The following is a 19,142-nucleotide window of genomic DNA, read 5'->3' as shown; positions in this document are numbered from 1 at the left end:
TCCTTGTTTGGATGCCTTAATGTACAAATCAGAGATTCCACACGCCAGTCTAGAATGGCTCTATAATCTCCCCTCTATATTTCTTTTTGAAGTGGAATCTTGGAAACTTTGGTGAGACATTTGCCCTGAAACAATTTATTTTCTTATTCCCAACAGAAGAACTATGATCAAGCAGATGAAGACTGTAAGCATGGTGAGTACTTTGCATGTCAAGATCAGAAGATTGTGCAATAAGGAGTGGAATGTTACCATAGATCACCTCTTGTGAGGTGTGAGGACTTCTTCCCATTGGTTGAAATGTCAGAACTCGGTGTTCCGATTTGCTTGACCACTTCCATTTACCCTTGGACCACATTTGAAAAAAAAAAAAAAGAAAAGTTTCTTTTAATAGAACCTGTTTTAAGATGTGTGTACAGTTAAACCAGAGGCTAGCGTAATGAATGGAACCTGGGCGCGTATGGGAAGCCCTGTACAGTGGTGCGTGAGTGAAGTGCGGGCGAGACTGAGCGTCCTTCCTCCTCCTCCTCCTCCTCCTCCTCCGTGCAGTGCTGGCGGAGGACATGTCCGAGGCAGACGGGTCCTTCCAGGCGGGGCTGCACAGCATGCTGCTGGACGGCAGTCTGCGGGAAGTCTCCGCCATTCTGTCCAGGGCGCTGTTCGGGGAGCCGCTGGTAACCCCCGCTCCACCCCGCTCTGTCTGTCCCCTCTCCCTCGCTCCCTCCCTCCCTCCCTCTCCCCTCTCTCCCTCTCTCCTCCTCTCTCCTTCCTCTCTCTCCCTCTCTCCCTCTCTCCCTCTCTCCCCTCTCTCCCTCTCTCCTCCTCTCCTCCCTCTCTCCCTCTCTCCCCTCTCTCCCCTCTCTCCTCTCTCCCCCTCTCTCCCCTCTCTCTTCTCTCTCCCCTCTCTCCCTCTCTCCCTCTCTCCTTCTCTCCTTCTCTCCTCTCTCCCCTCTCTCCCCTCTCTCCCCTTTCTCCTCTCTCGCTCCCTCTCTCCCTCTCTCTCTCCCTCTCCCCTCTCTCCCCCTTTCTCCTCTCTCTCTCCCTCTCTCCCCTCTCTCCGCTCTCTCCCCTCTCTCCTTCTCTCCGCCTCTCTCCCCTCTCTCCTTCTCTCCGCTCTCTCCGCTCTCCCCGCTCTCTCCTTCTCTCCGCTCTCTCCGCTCTCTCCCCTCTCTCCCCTCCGCTCTCTCCCCTCTCTCCTTCTCTCCGCTCTCTCCTCTCTCCGCTCTCTCCTCTCTCCCTTCTCCTCTCTCCCCTCTCCCCGCTCTCTCCCCTCTCTCCACTCTCCCCGCTCTCTCCCTCTCTCCCCCCTCTCCGCTCTCTCTGAAATGCCGTTGCCGGCCGCACGCCCTCATGTCTGTCTTCATGTATGTCCGTGTGCTTCTCTTCTCACGCTCTCTTTACTTGTGTATGCAGTATTTGTTTGGTGAAAAAGAGTACGTGGCTGTGGGGACCTGTCTTTTTAAATAGTTTTTATTAAACTCTGTGCCTAAGCTTCTTTGAAAGGCCCTCAGGCCCGGAAGAGTTCAGTTGGCAGAATGGCTTTTGGATTAGAATTTGTGAGCCGTCACAGGCCGGTGATGTGGTGTTGTGGGGGGGGGGAGAGTAGATACACCACAAAAAAAAAGAGCGGGAAAAAAAGAAACTGCTGAGTAGCTCCTGGGCTCTGAGAAAGGCTGCTGGACTGTCTGTCACGCTGCACACTCGGGTTCAGATACACACCTGCTGTTAGATGCGACGGGTTCAGTTCAGGGTTGATGAGTGTCTCTGCTCTGATTAAATCGTCCAACTCAGGTCCTACACGAAGAGACGTAGTAACCAACGGTGTGATTGAAACAGCAAAACTGTCTTTTTCTGCTGCTGAAAAACTAGACTAGAAGTTAAACTAGTCTGTGGTTTTTCTTTCCGTCTCCTGTGATTAAAAAAAAAAAACAAAAAACGAACTAACGTGAGATGTTTTAGTGGCGGTGCTCGATGGCCGACGCGCTTCGTCGTGCTCCGTCAGGGCAGAGTCCGTGTCTGTGCGCGGCGAGGCTCCAAAAAGGCCTCCGTGTAAAAAAAAAAAAACTCTTCTGTTTAGCGTTCTTTCCTCAGAAACAACAACAACGAGTGGAAATGAGTACTCGTCAGCTGCGATGTGAGGAATTACGCTGGCTAATGATTGCCGGTTGCGCTGCGGTGGATTAAACCGCGCATAGCAGCAGCAGCGGTGGATTAAACCGCGCACAGCAGCAGCAGCGGTGGATTAAACCGCGCACGGCAGCAGCAGCGGTGGATTAAACCGCGCACCGCAGCAGCAGCGGTGTATTAAACCGCGCACGGCAGCAGCAGCGGTGGATTAAACCACGCACAGCAGCAGCGGTGTATTAAACCGCGCACAGCAGCAGCAGCGGTGGATTAAACCGCGCACCGCAGCAGCAGCGGTGAATTAAACCGCACACAGCAGCAGTGGCGTCGCGGCAGTTACTGAAACCGACGGCGTTCGACTGTCGTTCTGAGTGCTTAATAAATGTGTGGCTGTCGTCTGTGTCTGTGCAGAATGGGATCGTAACGAAGGATTTGACCAGACTGAAAATGCTGCTCTCTGAAATTGAGGTAAGTCGTGACTCTCAGTTGGTCATTGTAGCGCAGCGGGTAAGGAACTGGGCTTGTGACCGAAAGGTCACAGGTTCAATTCCTGGGTTAGGACACTGCCGTTGTACCCTTGAGCAAAGGTACTTAAACCTGCATTGCTTCAGTATCTTTCCGGCTGTATGTATGGATGCAATGTAAATGCTGTGTAAAAAGAAAAAAAAAAAGCTGTGTAAGTCGCTCTGGATAAGAGCGTCTGCTAAATGCCTGTGATGTAATGGCTAAGAAATCCACACTGAAAAGCTCCTCTGCCATTTAGACTTCCATTTTTTATATTGTTGGCCTTATTGGCTGTGCGTGACCCCTGTGAGTGTGTCTACGGACTGAGCTTTAGTGTACGCTGGTGCAGGAACGAAGAAAAACACTCTCTCTTACACTGCGTGCTTGCAGTGTATTCCACTAACATTTGCTTCCTGGCCTTCACCTGAACTGAAGTGATGAAATGTAAGGTAGCTGTATTTGTTCCTCTGGCCCAATAAAAAAATAAATAAAGGTCAAAGTGCATTTTGCTGTTTGCATTTTGGAAAAGGGGGGGAGGGGTTGGGCGGCGGTGACAAGAAAAGAAATGTGGCACCCAGCCATGCTTTTGATGGTTAATAATTCCTAATATAACGGGTGGAATGGAGGCATTAACGTGAGCGAGTTCACGCCGTGTCACTGTCCTCCATTTTGAGGGAGAGCCCTCCTCTAAAACAGAACAGAACGGGGGTGAATAAAGCAAAATAAACGCGGGCTAACGTTCGCTAGTCCGGCCTGTAAATTATGCTGTGCGCTCTCTCTCTCCTCACGTTCCTCTGCGTCTCTTCACAGGCAGTAAGTAGCAAGATGGCTTCGGAATACACAGAAGACACCGAGGAAGGTGAGGCATGTGTGGAAGGTGAGGAAGGTGAGGAAGCTCTTGTGCTTCTGCGGCCGTTAGATTTCCGTTTTTTTAAACGCGGCCTGACGAAGGGGAAATGAATGGCTTCCTGGGGCCTTCCACGAGCGGCTTTAATTGCCCCTGTGGGCGTTCCCCCCCTCTCACCCGCAACCTTTAATTTTCACATCATCGGTTGAACTCTGAGGGCCCCTGTGTCGAAGGCAGGGGCCCGTCCACTGCGGACGACTGTTAATTTTTGGATTCCCACCCCCCCCCCTGCCCTTCCTCTCTGCAGATGTCCAAGATGGCTGGCAGTTCCGCCCCCCTCCCCGAGGGGTCACCAGTAGTGAAGAGTACACGTTGTGTAAAAGGTAATGCTGAATCCGCCCCTCAGTACCCCAGGCCCTTCTACCCACACCGCAGCACAGCTGCATTCTCCCAGGCATCACTGGCCTCTGTGTCTAAAAACTACACGCTATCGTGTACAGTGTATTTCTATGAGAATACCAGTAACTGGGCTGTCTGTGTTTTTGTATAAGAGCCAATGTATACTTATTACAGATATATTAGCATAACCGAAACAAGTCCCAAAAATCGGTATTAAATTCATTAATGCTTCCTTATTTAGAGTGTAAGGATGGTGAAAACTCGCAAAACCCACCACAGACTCTCTACAGTTGTATTTTTCTAATGAAACAGGGCTCCCGGTCCTAAACTGGACAGCTAAGTGTAGCACAGTGGGTTAGGAACTGGGCTTGTAACCGAAAGGTACTTAACCTGCATTGCTTCAGTATATATCCAGCTGTAAAAAATGGATACAATGTAAAATGCTGTGTAAAAAGTTGTGTAAGTCGCTCTGGATAAGAGTGTCTGCTGAATGCCTGTAATGTAATGTAATGTGTGTGTGTGTGGCCCCAGGTTCCTGGAGCAGGGCCTGTGCAGGTACGGGGCCCAGTGCACCTCCGCGCACTCTCAGGAGGAGCTGACGGAGTGGCAGCAGCGCTACGCCTCCCGGCTCATCCGCCTCAAGCAGCAGCAGGAGAGCAAGCACTTCACCGAGAACTACATGGAGGCGCTCATCGAGAAGTGGATGAACTCCCTCTCCCCGGAGAAAGTGGTGAGGGGGGTTTATTTTTCCTCCGCGCGCCTCCTCCCGCTTCGTTTGCCGCCGCGTCCTCACGTTCGCGAGCAGGCCGCTCTCCCCTTCGGGATTCCAGAATCTTCTTCACCCCCCCCCCCCCCCCCACCCCCCCGAGTGAAACACATTAAAATGCATTCAGTACAAAAAATGCTTCCGGTTTTCTGCACATCTTAATTTAGTCATTTTATCCTTGGGTGAGATTCACAAAACTGATGTTTATGTTTATTCGCAAACGAGTGGCTCAGATTGTAATAGAACCTCAGTAAAGTTCTGTTCTTCGTTTTTACGGTGATGTTTTTGTTTTCTTCTCTCCCCCCCCGTTCTCCAGTTGAGTGACTATTTGGACGGTGTGAATGTGGAACACAGCTCCGACCTGTCGGTGACGGTCACCTCCAAGAAATCATCTCACTCCTGGACGTTCTCGCTCCTATGCAAGGTAAGGACGGACGGAGCTTGACCTGTGTGCGAGTGTTCTAGTGTTCTAGTGTGCAAGTGTACTAGTGTGTGAGTGTGCAGTTGCAGTGAATTTCCATTTAGAGGGGTTATATTGGAATATTTCTGGTCATTTGGAACAATGAGTCCCTGTGCGTGTAAGTGAATATAGAAGGCTTTGAATCAGAGTGAAGAACGGATGTTGGAATCATTTGGTCCTGACTGGGCTGTCCTCTCTGTGAAGGACAGACGTTGGCATCTTTGGTCCTCACTGGTCTGTCCTCTCAGTGAAGGACAGACGTTGGCATCTTTGGTCCTCACTGGTCTGTCCTCTCAGTGAAGGACAGACGTTGGCATCTTTGGTCCTGACTGGGCTGTCCTCTCAGTGAAGGACAGACGTTGGCATCTTTGGTCCTGACTGGGCTGTCCTCTCAGTGAAGGACAGACGTTGGCATCTTTGGTCCTGACTGGGTAGTCCTCTCAGTGAAGGACAGACGTTGGCATCTTTGGTCCTGACTGGGTAGTCCTCTCAGTGAAGGACAGACGTTGGCATCTTTGGTCCTGACTGGGCTGAGTGCAGGACGGTTGTTGGTTGGTATCTTTGGTCCTGACCGGCCTGTCCCCTCTCTCCCCCCCTCCGCCCCCCCAGCCCGCCCGGACGCTGTACCGCATCGCCCTGCTGTACGACGCCCACCGGCCCCACTTCGCCATCACGGCGGTGTCGGCGGGCGACGCCTCCGCCCAGCTGCTGCAGGAGGTGCCGGGCGGCTGCCAGGAGTGGACCGGGGACGGCGGCGCCCAGAACGGCATGGACCACTGCCTCTACAAGGTGGCGGTGGGCTTCAGCACCGAGATCTTCGGCACCTTCCGGCAGACCATCGTCTTCGACTTCGGCTCGGAGCCCGTGCTGATGCAGAGGGTCATGGTGGACGCCGCCTCCATCGAGGGTGCGTCTCTGAGCGCTTCGCGCGCTTTCAAAAATGTCTTTTCCTTTAATATTTCTGCCTGTCCCCCAATCCCCCGCCCCGCCCCCCCCCCCCGGCCCACCCCCCCAGGTGTGGTGACTGTGCACCCACTCAGGCAGCAGACTTCAGTGCCTGTGTCTCTCTGTCCTCCCTAAACTAACTGCTGAGTTCTGGGCAGAGGCAGGTAACCCGGCTTCAAAGAGTAAAAAGACTGACCATGTATTTGCTCCACCACCATGCACTAAACCAGCTGATTACAATAGTTAGGTCTCCTATCATGCTGAAGAGTTATGCTAATTAGAATCAGCTGGTTTTGTGCATGGTGGTGGAGCAAATACACGGTCAGTCTTTTTACTCTTTGAAGCCGGGTTACCCACCTCTGGTTCTGGGCGGTGCCTCTCATGGAGAACGCAGAGCTCTGACTGTGGAAAGCTGTGTCATGTACGGCTTCCTGTCCGCACACTTCCTGTCGCGTGGAACTTGCCCGTGTTCAGCACGACTGACTGCCTCCGTGCCCATGGGGCCGATTTCTGACCGGGGGAGAGGACCTTTCCCAGAAGCGTCACCTGTGTGCCTGTGATTAAAGCTCGGGCCCAGGCGTCGAGCCGCCCGTGCTGCCGGGTGTCTCCCGCTAACTAGGGCCACGGCAGAGTGTTCAGAGCCCCCCGCCCGCCCTCCTGCCCCCCCGCCCAGCTGCCCGCCCTCCGCTGGCCTAATTGCCCCAGAGGCAGAGTAAACCCTCTTAAGTGCAGCTGGGTGGTCCGTCTTCATTAAGGCTACTTCAAAGCAATTAGCGCGCTGCGCGGCTGTCAAGCGATAGGCTTTCGCCGCCGCCCTGGACGTTCGCCCGGGCGGCTGAGGGAAGCATGAACGCTTTCTGGAGTCTGAAGGTGTGAATGGGGGGTGGGACGGGGGCGGGGGCGGTCGCGATGGAGGGGAAGAGCAGCCTCTGATGGGCCAAGCTTCATGTGCTAGCCACACAGATGTGACCTGTAAGCTATCTGCCACGCGGATGTGACCCGTAAGCTAGCTGCCGCGCGGATGTGACCTGTAAGCTAGCTGCCGCGCGGATGTGACCTGTAAGCTAGCTGCCGCGCGGATGTGACCTGTAAGCTAGCTGCCGCGCGGATGTGACCTGTAAGCTAGCTGCGGCGCGGATGTGACCTGTAAGCTAGCTGCGGCGCGGATGTGACCTGTAAGCTGGCTGCCGCGCGGATGTGACCTGTAAGCTGAGACCCATCACCCGTTGACCGTGTTGACTTTGCCCCCCCCGCATCCCTCCCCAGACCTGGAGCACCTGAAGCAGGCGCGGCAGCAGCTGCTGATGACGGCCAAGCGCTGGGACTCGTCCTGCAAGACCATCGTGGAGTTCGGGCCCAACGAGACCATGGAGCTGGAGCGCGGCCTGCTGGCCCGCTACCAGATCCCGCTCTCGGCCGACCAGCTCTTCACCCAGTCCGTCCTGGACAAGACGCTGACCCGGGAGAACTACCAGGCCCGGCTGCACGACCTGCTCTACATCGAGGAGATCGCCCAGTACAAGGAAGTCAGCAAGTGAGTCCGGCCTTCCGGGTTTCCCCTTTTCAGGCGTGGCCAGTGTCGGTCCTGGGCCTCCGGAGGAGTCTGTTGGCTTCTGCTTTCACTCCGTAATCTTATCCAGATCCAACAATGAGGTCAGATCCAACAAAACCCGGTAACATGAGTCAACTCCTTTAATCGGTCAATTACATGCTGAGTAACACCCAGAATGCCCTGCAGACCTCCAGGTCCAGATTTGGCACCCTTTCACCAGTAATTCGGTGGTACCAATAGCATGCTACCATGCTTAAAAATGCAAAAACCTGCAATTCAAGGGCTAGTTGTTTCTGTCAGGTGCAAAGACGACATTTAAATTTCTGCGAGGAGCCCTCACGTCTTATTGCAACAACACTGAACGTGCTTCTCATAAAATCTCAGTGTTCTCAGTATCTCTCAGTGTTCAGACTTATGACCGAGTATTCCATCGCAGTATTCAATATTACTGAGTATTTTTGACCTGGTATTCAGTATTACTCAGTTCTGGGCACCTGACTCCATAAATCAGTATTACTTGCGAGTCTGAGTAGCGGCCGTAGTGTTGTGTTGGACGTGATTCCAACAGGGAATCAGAACAAAACAAAAAAGAAACTATAGTATTTGCACTTAGTCCTCGAGGACAATCGAAAGACCGGGAAGTGTCACGAAGAAGCGTCAGACGAGGAAGGCCTGAAAAGTGTTTTTCTGTTTGTTGCAGCATGTCACTGCAACAGGGGAATGCAGGACTGTTACTTCACACTGAGGCTAATTAAGGCACATTCACTGCCACTTCCTTTCCATGACCGACAAACCAAAGAAAGCATCAAAGTGTTTAGCTGAATGAATCGCACGATCATAGCATTGGTATAGAGTTGCTGGAGACTATTTGAATTGGTATCTGAAAAAACACACTTGGAAGATAGTACTGGGTGTTTGACTGTATGTTATATATATATGTGTGTACTTGTGTGTGTGTCTGTATAAAATCTTGTTTTGCCATATAATGCTTAAGTACACATTTTAATCTTGCCGTTAGTGATGCACAATAATATCGGGGCCGTATCAGTTAGCAGTTTAGGCCTAAACAAACAGACTCGCCAGTCTAGGCCTGATACACTGTATCCTGATACAAGGTTATGCCAGGTATGATGGGCCGATATGATGATGCAACATGCGTACACATTATTAGCACTGAGCCAACAGCCTAATCATAGTTATCTGAACCTCTTTATTTTAAATGTATCATTTTTACCAGCCAGGCTCACAAGCACAGAGATTCCACAGCTCTCTCTAGACTTGCGCTTGTGCTTTCTGACTTGATAAAAGTAACCGAGTTTATTTTGTTATATCTTTTTTTCCTTTGTAGGTTGTGGTTTATGCCGGCCTACCTCTGTGAATGCGGAAACTCGATTGCAGTTGCGTTGGTGCTGTAATGTAAAATGGGGAGGTATCAGCCAGCATGGCTAAACTAATAACTAGGATGCAAACCCCCAAAGAGGACTGAAACCTCATTCTTACTGTTATTATTATTATTATTATTATTATTAAGCCTTCTTCCCTCCTCCAGAAAAATGGACATACGTCTTTCAAACATTTGTCACTTTTTGCTAACAGCAAATAATTATGCCACTAATTAAATCCAGACTTGGTCTATCTGCATAAATCATATTCTAAATAAAAGAGCACGACATCATGGACAAGATAAAATGAGAATGGTGTCAATACCTGAAAAAAACCAAAGATTCTGTCTTTACACCCGTCGTTCGATATTGGAAAAACAAGGACACACGGTGTCATGGATGCAAAGCACCATGAGTGCTTATGGCTTCCCCTTGTGGAGAATCTTCAACCGTGCATGAATGCGTGTGTTAGTGAGTTACAAGCCAGGTCCACGAGGAGCTTCACGTTGAATGATAGTTAAAGAATCTTCGTCTCAGGAAGCATCCTTGGCATGGATCAGGTGTGTGCTAGTTTCAACCTAACTCTAATAGAAAAGGTTGCTTCGTAAAAATATATCATGGCCACCACAAGCGGCTGATTACACTGCATCATCAGCAGTGTTTTCTAAGGAGCTGAGGCATGTTACAGTGTAATATTACATTACATTACAGGCATTTAGCAGACGCTCTTATCCAGAGCGACTTACACAACTTTTTTTACATAGCATTTTACATTGCATCCATTTATACAGCTGGATATATATACTGAATCAATTTCGGTTAAGTACCTTGCTCAAGGGTACAACGGCAGTGTCCTACCCGGGAATCGAACCTGCGACCTTTCGGTTACAAGTCCAGTTCCTTACCCACTGTGCTACACTCCGTCTTCTAATATGTATGAGTAGCTCATTAGAAAATAAATATGTACCATAACACAACATAGCGATGAGAACAGGCCATTCAGTGCATTTTCCTGGCTAAAAGTCTGGAGGCCATTTTTTGCATGCAGTTGCTCACCTTCTCTACGCGGTGTGATTTTAAGAGTGATTGCGATACCTTCCGTTTTGAACGTCAACAACCCCACCCACTCGGAAGCTCAGAAGGAGCTTTTTTTTTTTGTTGTTGTTGTTGCCGTCATTCAGATTGTGTCACGTGGCTGTAAGCGATACCGCTGGGCCCCATTTTGAGCGCCACATTGAACTCGATGTGATTTTCGTTTTGTTTAACCGTTGGCTGGAAAGTGAAGCGCCGTTTCGAATCCCCGAGACCTCTGAGCGGTCTGCTTTTCCATTACGCTGACGTAGCGCACCGAACCGCCGTCATACGGAAAGCGCTGAAAACGTGGAACTGGCCGCGCGCTGTGGGGACCCGCGGGTTTCACAACGCGGAAACGCGGAGCTCTGGGGGCCGCGCCCTGGCGTTTCACATTCGCTCTCATTCGGCTGACTCTGAGGCCACAGGCATCGTCACTGTCGCACTGTGGCGTAGTGCGCCGTGTCTACCCGTCCAGTTTTGTGAGATCCCTTCTAGTTGAAATTGATGAGAAGAACTCTCGGTTCACGGTGGTAATTTCTTATTACTGGACTTTTAAGCCAGTGTACGTTCACATATAAATTTTATTAATGCACTTATAAAAAAAAAAAAAAAGCACAGCTTTGGTACATCAGCAGTGCCTCATTCACGTGTGCACGTGTCAGGTAATGCATTTCACAGCACCTCTGATGTGCATGATTTAACCATATGCAGCAGCTGGAATTCCACTCGAACCTCGGCTTTTCACTTGAGCTTTTTCGCTTGTTTAAACAGTTTTTTTTTTTAATTAATTTTTTTTCGCGCCTTGGTCAGATTTCTTCGCGCCTTGGTGTTGTGTGCTTTCACCCAGTGTTTCCTGTGCCTCGGCCCCCCAGCGCTGCGCTGAATGGGGCCGGCTGCGCTCGCATCCGGTGCCGTGGATCTCGATCCACCACAAGGTGTCAGAGGAGCTCCGTCTGAGAGGGGAAACCCGGCAGCATCGCCTGCTGGATGGGGGAGGGAGCCGGGCTAGCGTACCTGCTAATGTGGGAGTGTGTGTGTGTGTGCGCGCGCGTGTGTGTGTGTGTGCGTGTGTGTGTGCGTGTGTGTGCGTGGGAGCGTGCGAGTGAGGGAGCCGGGGGTAGCATACCTGCTAATGTGGGAGTGTGTGTATGTGTGCACGTGTGTGTGTGTGTGCGCGCGTGTCCGCGTTTGCGCGCGTGTGTGTGCGCGTGGGAGCGTGTGTGTGTGTGCGCTTGTGTGTGTGTGTGCGCGTGCGCTTGTGTGTGTGTGCGCTTGTGTGTGCGCGCGGGAGCGGGAGGGAGAGAGAGAGCGAGAGTGACAGCGGGGGGGGAGAGGGGGAGGGGCAGGGTTTAATCCTTTTAATAATGCATATCCTAAAAGTGTCTCCTGAGAAATCCACAGGGCAGGGAATTTGTGTTCGAATAGAAGTCATTTCTTTTTAAAAAAAAAATGGAAACGATTTGCAATTTCTGTTTTAATTCAGCACCTGCTGCTGCTGCTCTGGCTGCTCCTGCTGCTCCCTGCTCCCGCTGCTCTGGCTGGTGTGTTCTTTAACAGGACGAGCAGCGGCAGCAGCGGCAGCGAGGCGATTACGGAGACCCGGCGCAGATCGGGCCCGAATCAGAGGCCCAATCGGCCGCTCGGTCAGCCGAGCGGAACGAACCCCGGCTCGCCGCCCTCGCCGCGCCGCGGCGTATCGCTCATCGCTTCCGCCGCGCCGCCTCTCTGCCGCGCAGTTATTCGTTCTTGTCAATTATCCCGCTCCCGGTGCTCCGCTTCTTCCTTTGTCTTATTTGTGAGCAAATTAAATTGATCTACATTTAGATTATTTTTTCTTTCTTTTTTTTTTTTCTTCCCCCTCCCGCCCTCCTGCTGTTTTTGGACTAGTTGCTCATTGAATGTTTTACCTTTTTATTTTGATCAGAATTAAAAGGGTAGCATTGTCTGTTGTTTCTCATTAGCTGGGATGCTGTAGGTTTGTAAGGATTTTTTTATTTTTAATTGAGTCCGTTTACCCAGTTTTTCTTTTTAAAGATAAACAGATTCTGTGGCAATAGAGAGGGTCATAATAAAGAGTGAGCTTGGTGTAATTCACCCCCACCTGTTGCCACATTACCTTTTTAATACTGTTCTTTTTTATAATTAGCTGTTATCTTTCTTGGTATAATTGTTGGATAGCTTTGTTCATTGTTCAGCCTGAAGAAATGAAGCCAGAAGGTGCACGCAGATCATTAAGGTTTATGAGTTTTGTGCTCTGGTTTGTGTGTGTGGATGTTCTGGATAGCGTGTAATAATAGAGCAGACGCACTGGGGGGAGTGTAGGGGTCCTGCCCTCTCTGTGAGGGGGCCTTTGCCCGTTGCGCTGGCTGGCCTGCGAAGTGCAGCTGCCTTGCCCTCTCTGGCCGCTTCCTGCGTGATGACGGCACAGACCCCGGGCACAGACCCCGGGCACAGACCCCGGGCACAGACCTCGGGCACAGACCCCGGGCACAGACCCCGGGCACAGACCTCGGGCACAGACCTCGGGCACAGACCTCGGGCACAGACCTCGGGCACAGACCTCCGGCACAGACCCCGGGCACAGACCCCGGGCACAGACCTCGGGCAGACTCCCCCGGGCACAGACCCCGGGCACAGACCCCGGGCACGGACCCCGGGCACGGACCTCGGGCACAGACCTCGGGCAGAGTCCCCGGGCACAGACCTTGGGCACAGACCTTGGGCACAGACCTCGGGCAGAGTCCCCCGGGCACAGACCTCGGGCACAGACCTCGGGCAGAGTCCCCCGGGCAGAGTCCTCGGGCACAGACCCTGGGCACAGACCCCGGGCACAGACCCCGGGCACAGACCTCGGGCAGAGTCCCCCGGGCAGAGACCCCGGGCACAGACCCCGGGCAGAGTCCCCCGGGCACTCTTGTGCCCACAGCTGAAACGCACAGATCTCCTTAAAGGCGCTCCAGCTCCGCCTTGCCTTCTGTGGGCAAGGCTCCGTTCCTCGGCGGGGCCTGTTGACATCGGGTTAAAGAATGTTTAATCAAACGGTGCTCCTGCGGGCTCCAATGGCAGCTGCACCCGGTGACTTCAGTTTAGCATCGATCAGAGGTCAGTTTAGCTGCCGGCCTGCTGGCTCATTAAAGATCATTTGCAGTTTAGACTGCTTAGGTACCCTCTCTCCAACCAGGTTCGAGGGCCGTTTTTTTTTTTTTATTACTGTCAATTGTGTGTCCGTCTGGCCACCTGTGAGTTCTAGAGAAATAAGTCTTGTATAAGATCAGGTGCTCTCGTGAACGTGCTGGCAGTGCCAACGAGGCTACCGTTTCTGCAGCTCGTCTAATGCTAGCAAATAATTTATGGAACTGAACAGAATCCTGTGGTATAGTCTTAGCTGCGCGCGTATCTAAAATGTGTGTCGTACTGAGAGTTCACACTTTTCTTTTTTTCCCGGTGTGGTGTTTGATGGTGTGTTGTTCTGGCTTGGCGGGAGAGGTGATGATGGAGGTGAATAGTAATTTTCCGTGTCATCGTTGGCGATGTCCTCCCCGGGGGACCTGTCAGTGTCCCGGTCGCAAGTTTAAAAAAGTCGCTTGTTACCGAGTCATTTGTGTGTGCACTGTAGTGCTTTTGGTAACCATGGAAACCGGCTCGCATCCAAAGATAAAGCTGCATCCTGTCGGATGGAGCGTACCTGTTAGTTATCACCTTTCTTCACAGAGTTTGCTAATGCTGCTTTGCTATATTTGTTCTCATCAGAGGACTCATTATGATCATGCAGTACTTTCTGCTTCACATGTTCGGCCGTATGAACTGTATAGAGTCAGCCGTCGGTTCAGCATGGGTGTGATTAAAGTTGGAAGATATTTCAATTATTGGTCTTCTTGTAGTTTTTTTTTCCAGTCTTTTATAAACCTGTAGTACTTTACACACGATTTTTTCTAAAGTTTACATCAGTCATTTAAAAGACCATCATTGCAGCCCACGTCTGTCTTGGTGAACATTTTAACTGTTATCATTCGAAGTCTCAATCAATCAAATCAAACCTGAAGCCGACCAGAGGAGGATGGGTTTGCCCCTCCTTGAGCCCGGTTTCTTCCGAGGTGTCTTCCCATCTGCCACAGGGAGTTTTTCCCTTGCCACTGTTGCCGTAGGCTTGCTCCTGTGGGGGTTTAGGCCAGGGTTGCCCGTGAAGCGTGTTGTGACAAGTGCTGTGAAACGCACTATATAAACATAAATAAAATTTTATCGAACATCTGAAGTCTTTAATCGTCCGTGTCCTTGGGTGTTGTATATATGTCGGGGCGACATAGCTCAGGAGGTGAGAGCGGTCGTCTGGCAGTCGGAGGGTTGCCGGTTCAAACCCCGCCCTGGGCATGTCGAAGTGTCCTTGAGCAAGACACCTAATCCCTAACTGCTCTGGCGAATGAGAGGCATCAATTGTAAAGCGCTTTGGATAAAAGCGCTATATAAATGCAGTCCATTTACCATTTACCATATAGGTGACGAGGCCAATCGGAAGTTTAGCCCCCCTGGTTGACCCGCTGTTTCGTTGCAGGTTCAACATCAAGGTGAACCTCCAGCTGGTGACCAGCTTCATGCTGACGGGCATCTCGGGCGGCGCCAAGTACGCCCAGAACGGGCAGCTGTTCGGCCGCTTCAAGCTGACGGAGACGCTGTCGGAGGACACGCTGGCCGGCCGGCTGGTCATGACCAAGGTCAACTCGGTCCTGCTGCTGCCGCTGCAGCGCGAGTGGTCCAGCCAGCCGCCCGGCGTCAAGGAGCGCGTCTACGAGGGCCTGATCGAGGAGAAGACCAAGGACTACATCTTCCTGCGCATCTGCAAGGACTGCTGCGACGAGCTGTGCCTGCAGCCGGACAGGGAACTGCAGGTATGCGCACACGCCTCACCTACACCTGCGCACGTCTCTCCTATACCTGCAGCCGGACAGGGAACTGCAGGTATACATTCACACCTCACCTATACCTGCTTACGCCTCTCCTATACCTGCAGCCTGAGACAGAGAACTGCAGGTATACACTCACGCCTCACCTATACCTGCTTACGCCTCACCTATACCTGCACCCAGACAGGGAACTGCAGGTATACACTCACATCTCACCTATACCTGCAGCCAGACAGGGAACTGCAGGTATACGCACACATCCCACCTATACCTGCAGCCAGACAGGGAACTGCAGGTATACATTCACACCTCACCTATACCTGCTCACACCTCTCCTATACCTGCAGGCAGACAGGGAACTGCAGGTATACACTCACGCCTCACTTATACCTGCTGGCAGAGAGAGAACTGCAGGTATACACTCACATCTCACCTATACCTGCAGCCAGACAGGGAACTGCAGGTATACACTCACATCCACCTATACCTGCAGCCTGAGACAGGGAACTGCAGGTATACATTCACACCTCACCTATACCTGCTCACACCTCACTTATACCTGCAGGCAGACAGGGAACTGCAGGTATACATTCACACCTCACCTGCGCGTGCTGGATGGGCTCGTAATAGCAGCGTTAAGTTAAGGTGTTAAGGTCTCTTCCTCTCAGCGTCAGGTCGAACGGTTATTGCGCACCAGTAAGCAGGAGAGAGGAGTGCTGAACGTGGCAGGCGGTGTTTACGTTGGCGGTCACTCTGCGAACGATGCCAATATTTAAGGCCACGGGCCGTAAAATTTAAACTCCGCTCTCGACAGTTCCACATCCCCTTAGGATTGATTTTATTATCTCTCGTATCGAGTGCTAAAACAATTAGGCAGGACACAGACCAGAGCACAAAGGCAGGTGTGGGGTTTTTTTCCAAAGCTGACTTTAAAGAGGGGGGGGGAAGGGCTGTGCTATTGATTGCATCTTCAGAAGGGCTCCGTATCTGTGAGAGGCTCTCTCTCACACCCCTGGGGTGAAAAAAGGGATAGAAAGTCAAAATGGAGCCTGTGCCTGATTTATTTTGCCGGAGACGATGGTTCTTTCTTGAGTACGGAAGGGCGAGAATGTGCTCAGCATGAGTAATTATTGCGAAGGCAAGCTGCTTGCATCAGGGGGCTGGGGATATAATATGCCCGCCGTCTCCCAACAGCAGAGAACTGAGAGGGGTGGGGGGTGGGGGTGTGGGGGTGGGGTTGTTGGGGGGTGTGGGAAAGGCTTTGCGTCGAGCCGAAGCGAACGAGGCCTGCGGCGAGGCGGGATCCGAGTTTTAACGATCCGGGCGACTGGCCGGGCCGGCCCTGCCCTCGTCATTACGGATTTTAATTGAGTTCTGGCGGAGGGGCCTGTACTACTCACGCGAGAGCGGCGTCATGCGCCAGCCCGGGGTGGCCTGCTGAGAGAAGATGACAGACAGGGGATCGCCCTCAATTCACACAACGCTCAATGCGTAAATGGGAGGGACACTCATTTAGACCGTTCATTATGGTTCATCTCCCCCCCCCCCCCCCCCCCTCGTTTGCAGCCTTAATCAAAGGCAGTTTAATGGAAGGGGGCTCGGCCACGCCTCTGGACAAAGTGAAGTGTTAAGAAATGTCACGTCACTTTGAGAATTCCAGCAAATAGTTCTTCCCCCTCCCAGAATGAATTCCCATTGACTTGTGAAATGAAGCCTTTTTCCATTGTTCTTTGATCGATGAGATTTTCCCCAGCAGCAGATGCTTCAGACTAATTTCTCTGTTTGCGATCGACAAGAACTTCCCTCTAAGGGAAGACTTATAACTTGCATGAGTTTGTTGGTCTTCAGTAGCATTTTCCTTTTTTCAAGTCACTTTCATATTTTGCTAGGGATACAGAAGTCTTTTTTGTGTAATTTTTGTTTGCTGGTTACATGTGAATAAATATAGAACCCAGTGCTTACATGGGGGACTCTCTACCCCCAAGTGTAGCACCATTTGCGCACCTGGCCAGAACGCTCACCACACATTAGCAAATGTACTTTGAAATGTACTTTGAAATTAGTGGTACTTTGACATGGAGGTAGTTATTTTTGTACACACCTTCGCTTCATCTGCAGTGTCACAAAACGGATGATCAGTCACGCCTTTCCCCCATTTGCAGTCATGTATAATGGATAACTTGCATAATCACCATGGCGAGAACAGGCCGTGAAATTGAAGTTGCCATAGCAGCTACGGTACAGGGAAGCCGTGTAGAGAATTCTCAGGTGGTTATAGACACACTACCTGTATTGGAGTTGGCAAATTATATATTGCAGTGACTCTTATTTTTTTTTTGTTTCTTAAGAAAACTGCCGTTTGAATCGCGTACGTTTTAACAAAGTGTGGAGAGTATGGTGGGGTGCTGTTTAACGCTCTGTAAGGGTGCATTGAGACGTGCGGCTGTGATTCGGACCTGCTCACCATCCCCCCCCTGCCTCTGTCCCGTGCTCGTACCCGTGCCAGGTGGAGCTGCAGTTCCAGCTGAACCGCCTGCCGCTCTGCGAAATGCACTACGCCCTGGACCGCGTCAAGGACAACGGCATCCTGTTCCCCGACGTCAGCCTCACCCCGACCATCCCCTGGAGCCCCAACAGGTACGAGCCTCCTCCGCCCCCGGCACCCGGCACTGACTGTGGGAGCGCAGAGCCTGTGGGGTAGGCCTGCGGTGGAACAGGGCCTGCACAGCTGACGTGTTTCATACCTGCTGATGAAAATGTCCGTTTTTGCCTCTCATCAGAATCAGAATCAGACTCAGAATTATTTATTTGCCAGGTACGATGTACAAGGAGTTTGCCTTAGTGCAAGGTGTTAACATACAATCCAATACAATAACGAGATTAAAAAAAAAAAAAAATAGTGTAATAAAAATACAATACGATATAATACAATACAATACAGTACAGCGCTAATATACAGATACACCACCCTCGTTCATGGGTCGGTGTGTTTATGGTCATTACGTGTGACCCTGTTTCGCCCTGTGCTCTTAAGTAGAGCTGATGTATTTGTGCTGCTGTTGAGGCTGATGGTGGAGTAGATGTGCCTGCGGGTCAGTGTGCACTGCACTGTGCTGGCGTTGGTAATTTGATTTGGAACGAGGCTCTTGTGCCGTTAGCCGTTGGCTTTCCTGCGCTGACTGCGTGAGTGAGCGTTTCTTCCGTCTTTGCAAATTTGCCTAGTCAAAGCGCGTAAAGAAAATTTCATTCTGCACTTTCTGATTTTCTCGTCTCATCTCGTATTTCAGCCGAAGTTTCTCTCCCGCTTTGGTCTTCTAAAATTACTGAAAAAAATAAGATGTTTTCGCTTCTGCATGAATGTTTTAGTAGGGAGGATAGTTATGGTAGTCTAACCAATAGCACAATTCCAAAAATATTTTTCCCCCCACGGAGATTTGTCACTCTTAAGGGGTGAACATAAATAATTAAAATGGTCCAATCGGTTTAAAGAAAACCACTTCAGCCGCGTGTTTGTGTTTGGATGATTGGCTGATCTGAGAAAGGAGAGTAAAGCAGAAATACTCCATGCGTGCCTGGCGCTGCTTTATGGATCACGCTCATTAAATCGGGTTTTTAAAAAGTTTTACGTGCCGTTCTTCCAGCGCCATTTTAGGAGTTGGGAGGAAGGAGAAAAGCCATCATTCGTTCGTCTCGGCCTTTATATCCTACCAGTGATTTCCACACAGCTTCGCCTGTGGGGGAAATATGATGTCATAATCATAATAATAAACAGCGGGGAAATGAATTGACATTGGTTATCACGACCACCACCGGTTTATTAACTCTTCATAAAGATTATCGCTGCAAAATGGATAAAAATAAGGATGCTGTAATGCGAGTGTGTGTGGTTCCTATCGGTGAAGCATTCAAATTATTTAAATCTGTGTCTTTGGTGTAAGTTGACATTACAAGTTTGAATGTTAAATGTTAAAAGTGAATGTAAATAAATTCACAATCAGACTTAGAATCTAATAATACGGCAGAGGAAGACCTAACATGGCACCTACTGATACTTATGCATATTTAAGATACTCATGTGATTAAAAAAATAATAAAATTCATCCTCTTCATTGCTTGTGAAATAATTCATATAAATATTCATGCAGTGATTCCTGTCGGTTCTTCTCCCAGAGTGACTTTGTGTCCAGTCTAAAA

At 50.7% G+C, this 19,142-nt stretch overlaps 1 protein-coding gene across 4 annotated transcripts in view; it reads left to right on the top strand.

Annotated features, from left to right (window-relative positions):
• helz (helicase with zinc finger) overlaps positions 1 to 19,142 on the top strand; it is an 85,090-nt gene that overhangs the window by 8,860 nt on the left and 57,088 nt on the right. For 2 of the 4 annotated variants that reach the window (XM_064324268.1, XM_064324269.1), the window contains exons 3-13: positions 157 to 193; positions 547 to 671; positions 2,533 to 2,589; positions 3,436 to 3,511; positions 3,780 to 3,855; positions 4,403 to 4,601; positions 4,954 to 5,061; positions 5,707 to 6,004; positions 7,309 to 7,576; positions 14,600 to 14,933; positions 17,455 to 17,585. In XM_064324268.1, the coding sequence (XP_064180338.1) occupies positions 157 to 193; positions 547 to 671; positions 2,533 to 2,589; positions 3,436 to 3,511; positions 3,780 to 3,855; positions 4,403 to 4,601; positions 4,954 to 5,061; positions 5,707 to 6,004; positions 7,309 to 7,576; positions 14,600 to 14,933; positions 17,455 to 17,585 (1,709 nt within the window). The remainder of the gene's footprint in view (positions 1 to 156; positions 194 to 546; positions 672 to 2,532; positions 2,590 to 3,435; positions 3,512 to 3,779; positions 3,856 to 4,402; positions 4,602 to 4,953; positions 5,062 to 5,706; positions 6,005 to 7,308; positions 7,577 to 14,599; positions 14,934 to 17,454; positions 17,586 to 19,142) is intronic. The other 2 variants (XM_064324271.1, XM_064324270.1) reach the window with 2 other exon arrangements.

Source organism: Anguilla rostrata, chromosome 2 (genome assembly GCF_018555375.3).
Source record: "Anguilla rostrata isolate EN2019 chromosome 2, ASM1855537v3, whole genome shotgun sequence".
Lineage (NCBI taxonomy): Eukaryota > Metazoa > Chordata > Actinopteri > Anguilliformes > Anguillidae > Anguilla > Anguilla rostrata.
Note: the sequence above shows the minus strand (reverse complement) of the source record. Positions and strands in the feature narration are given on the sequence as shown.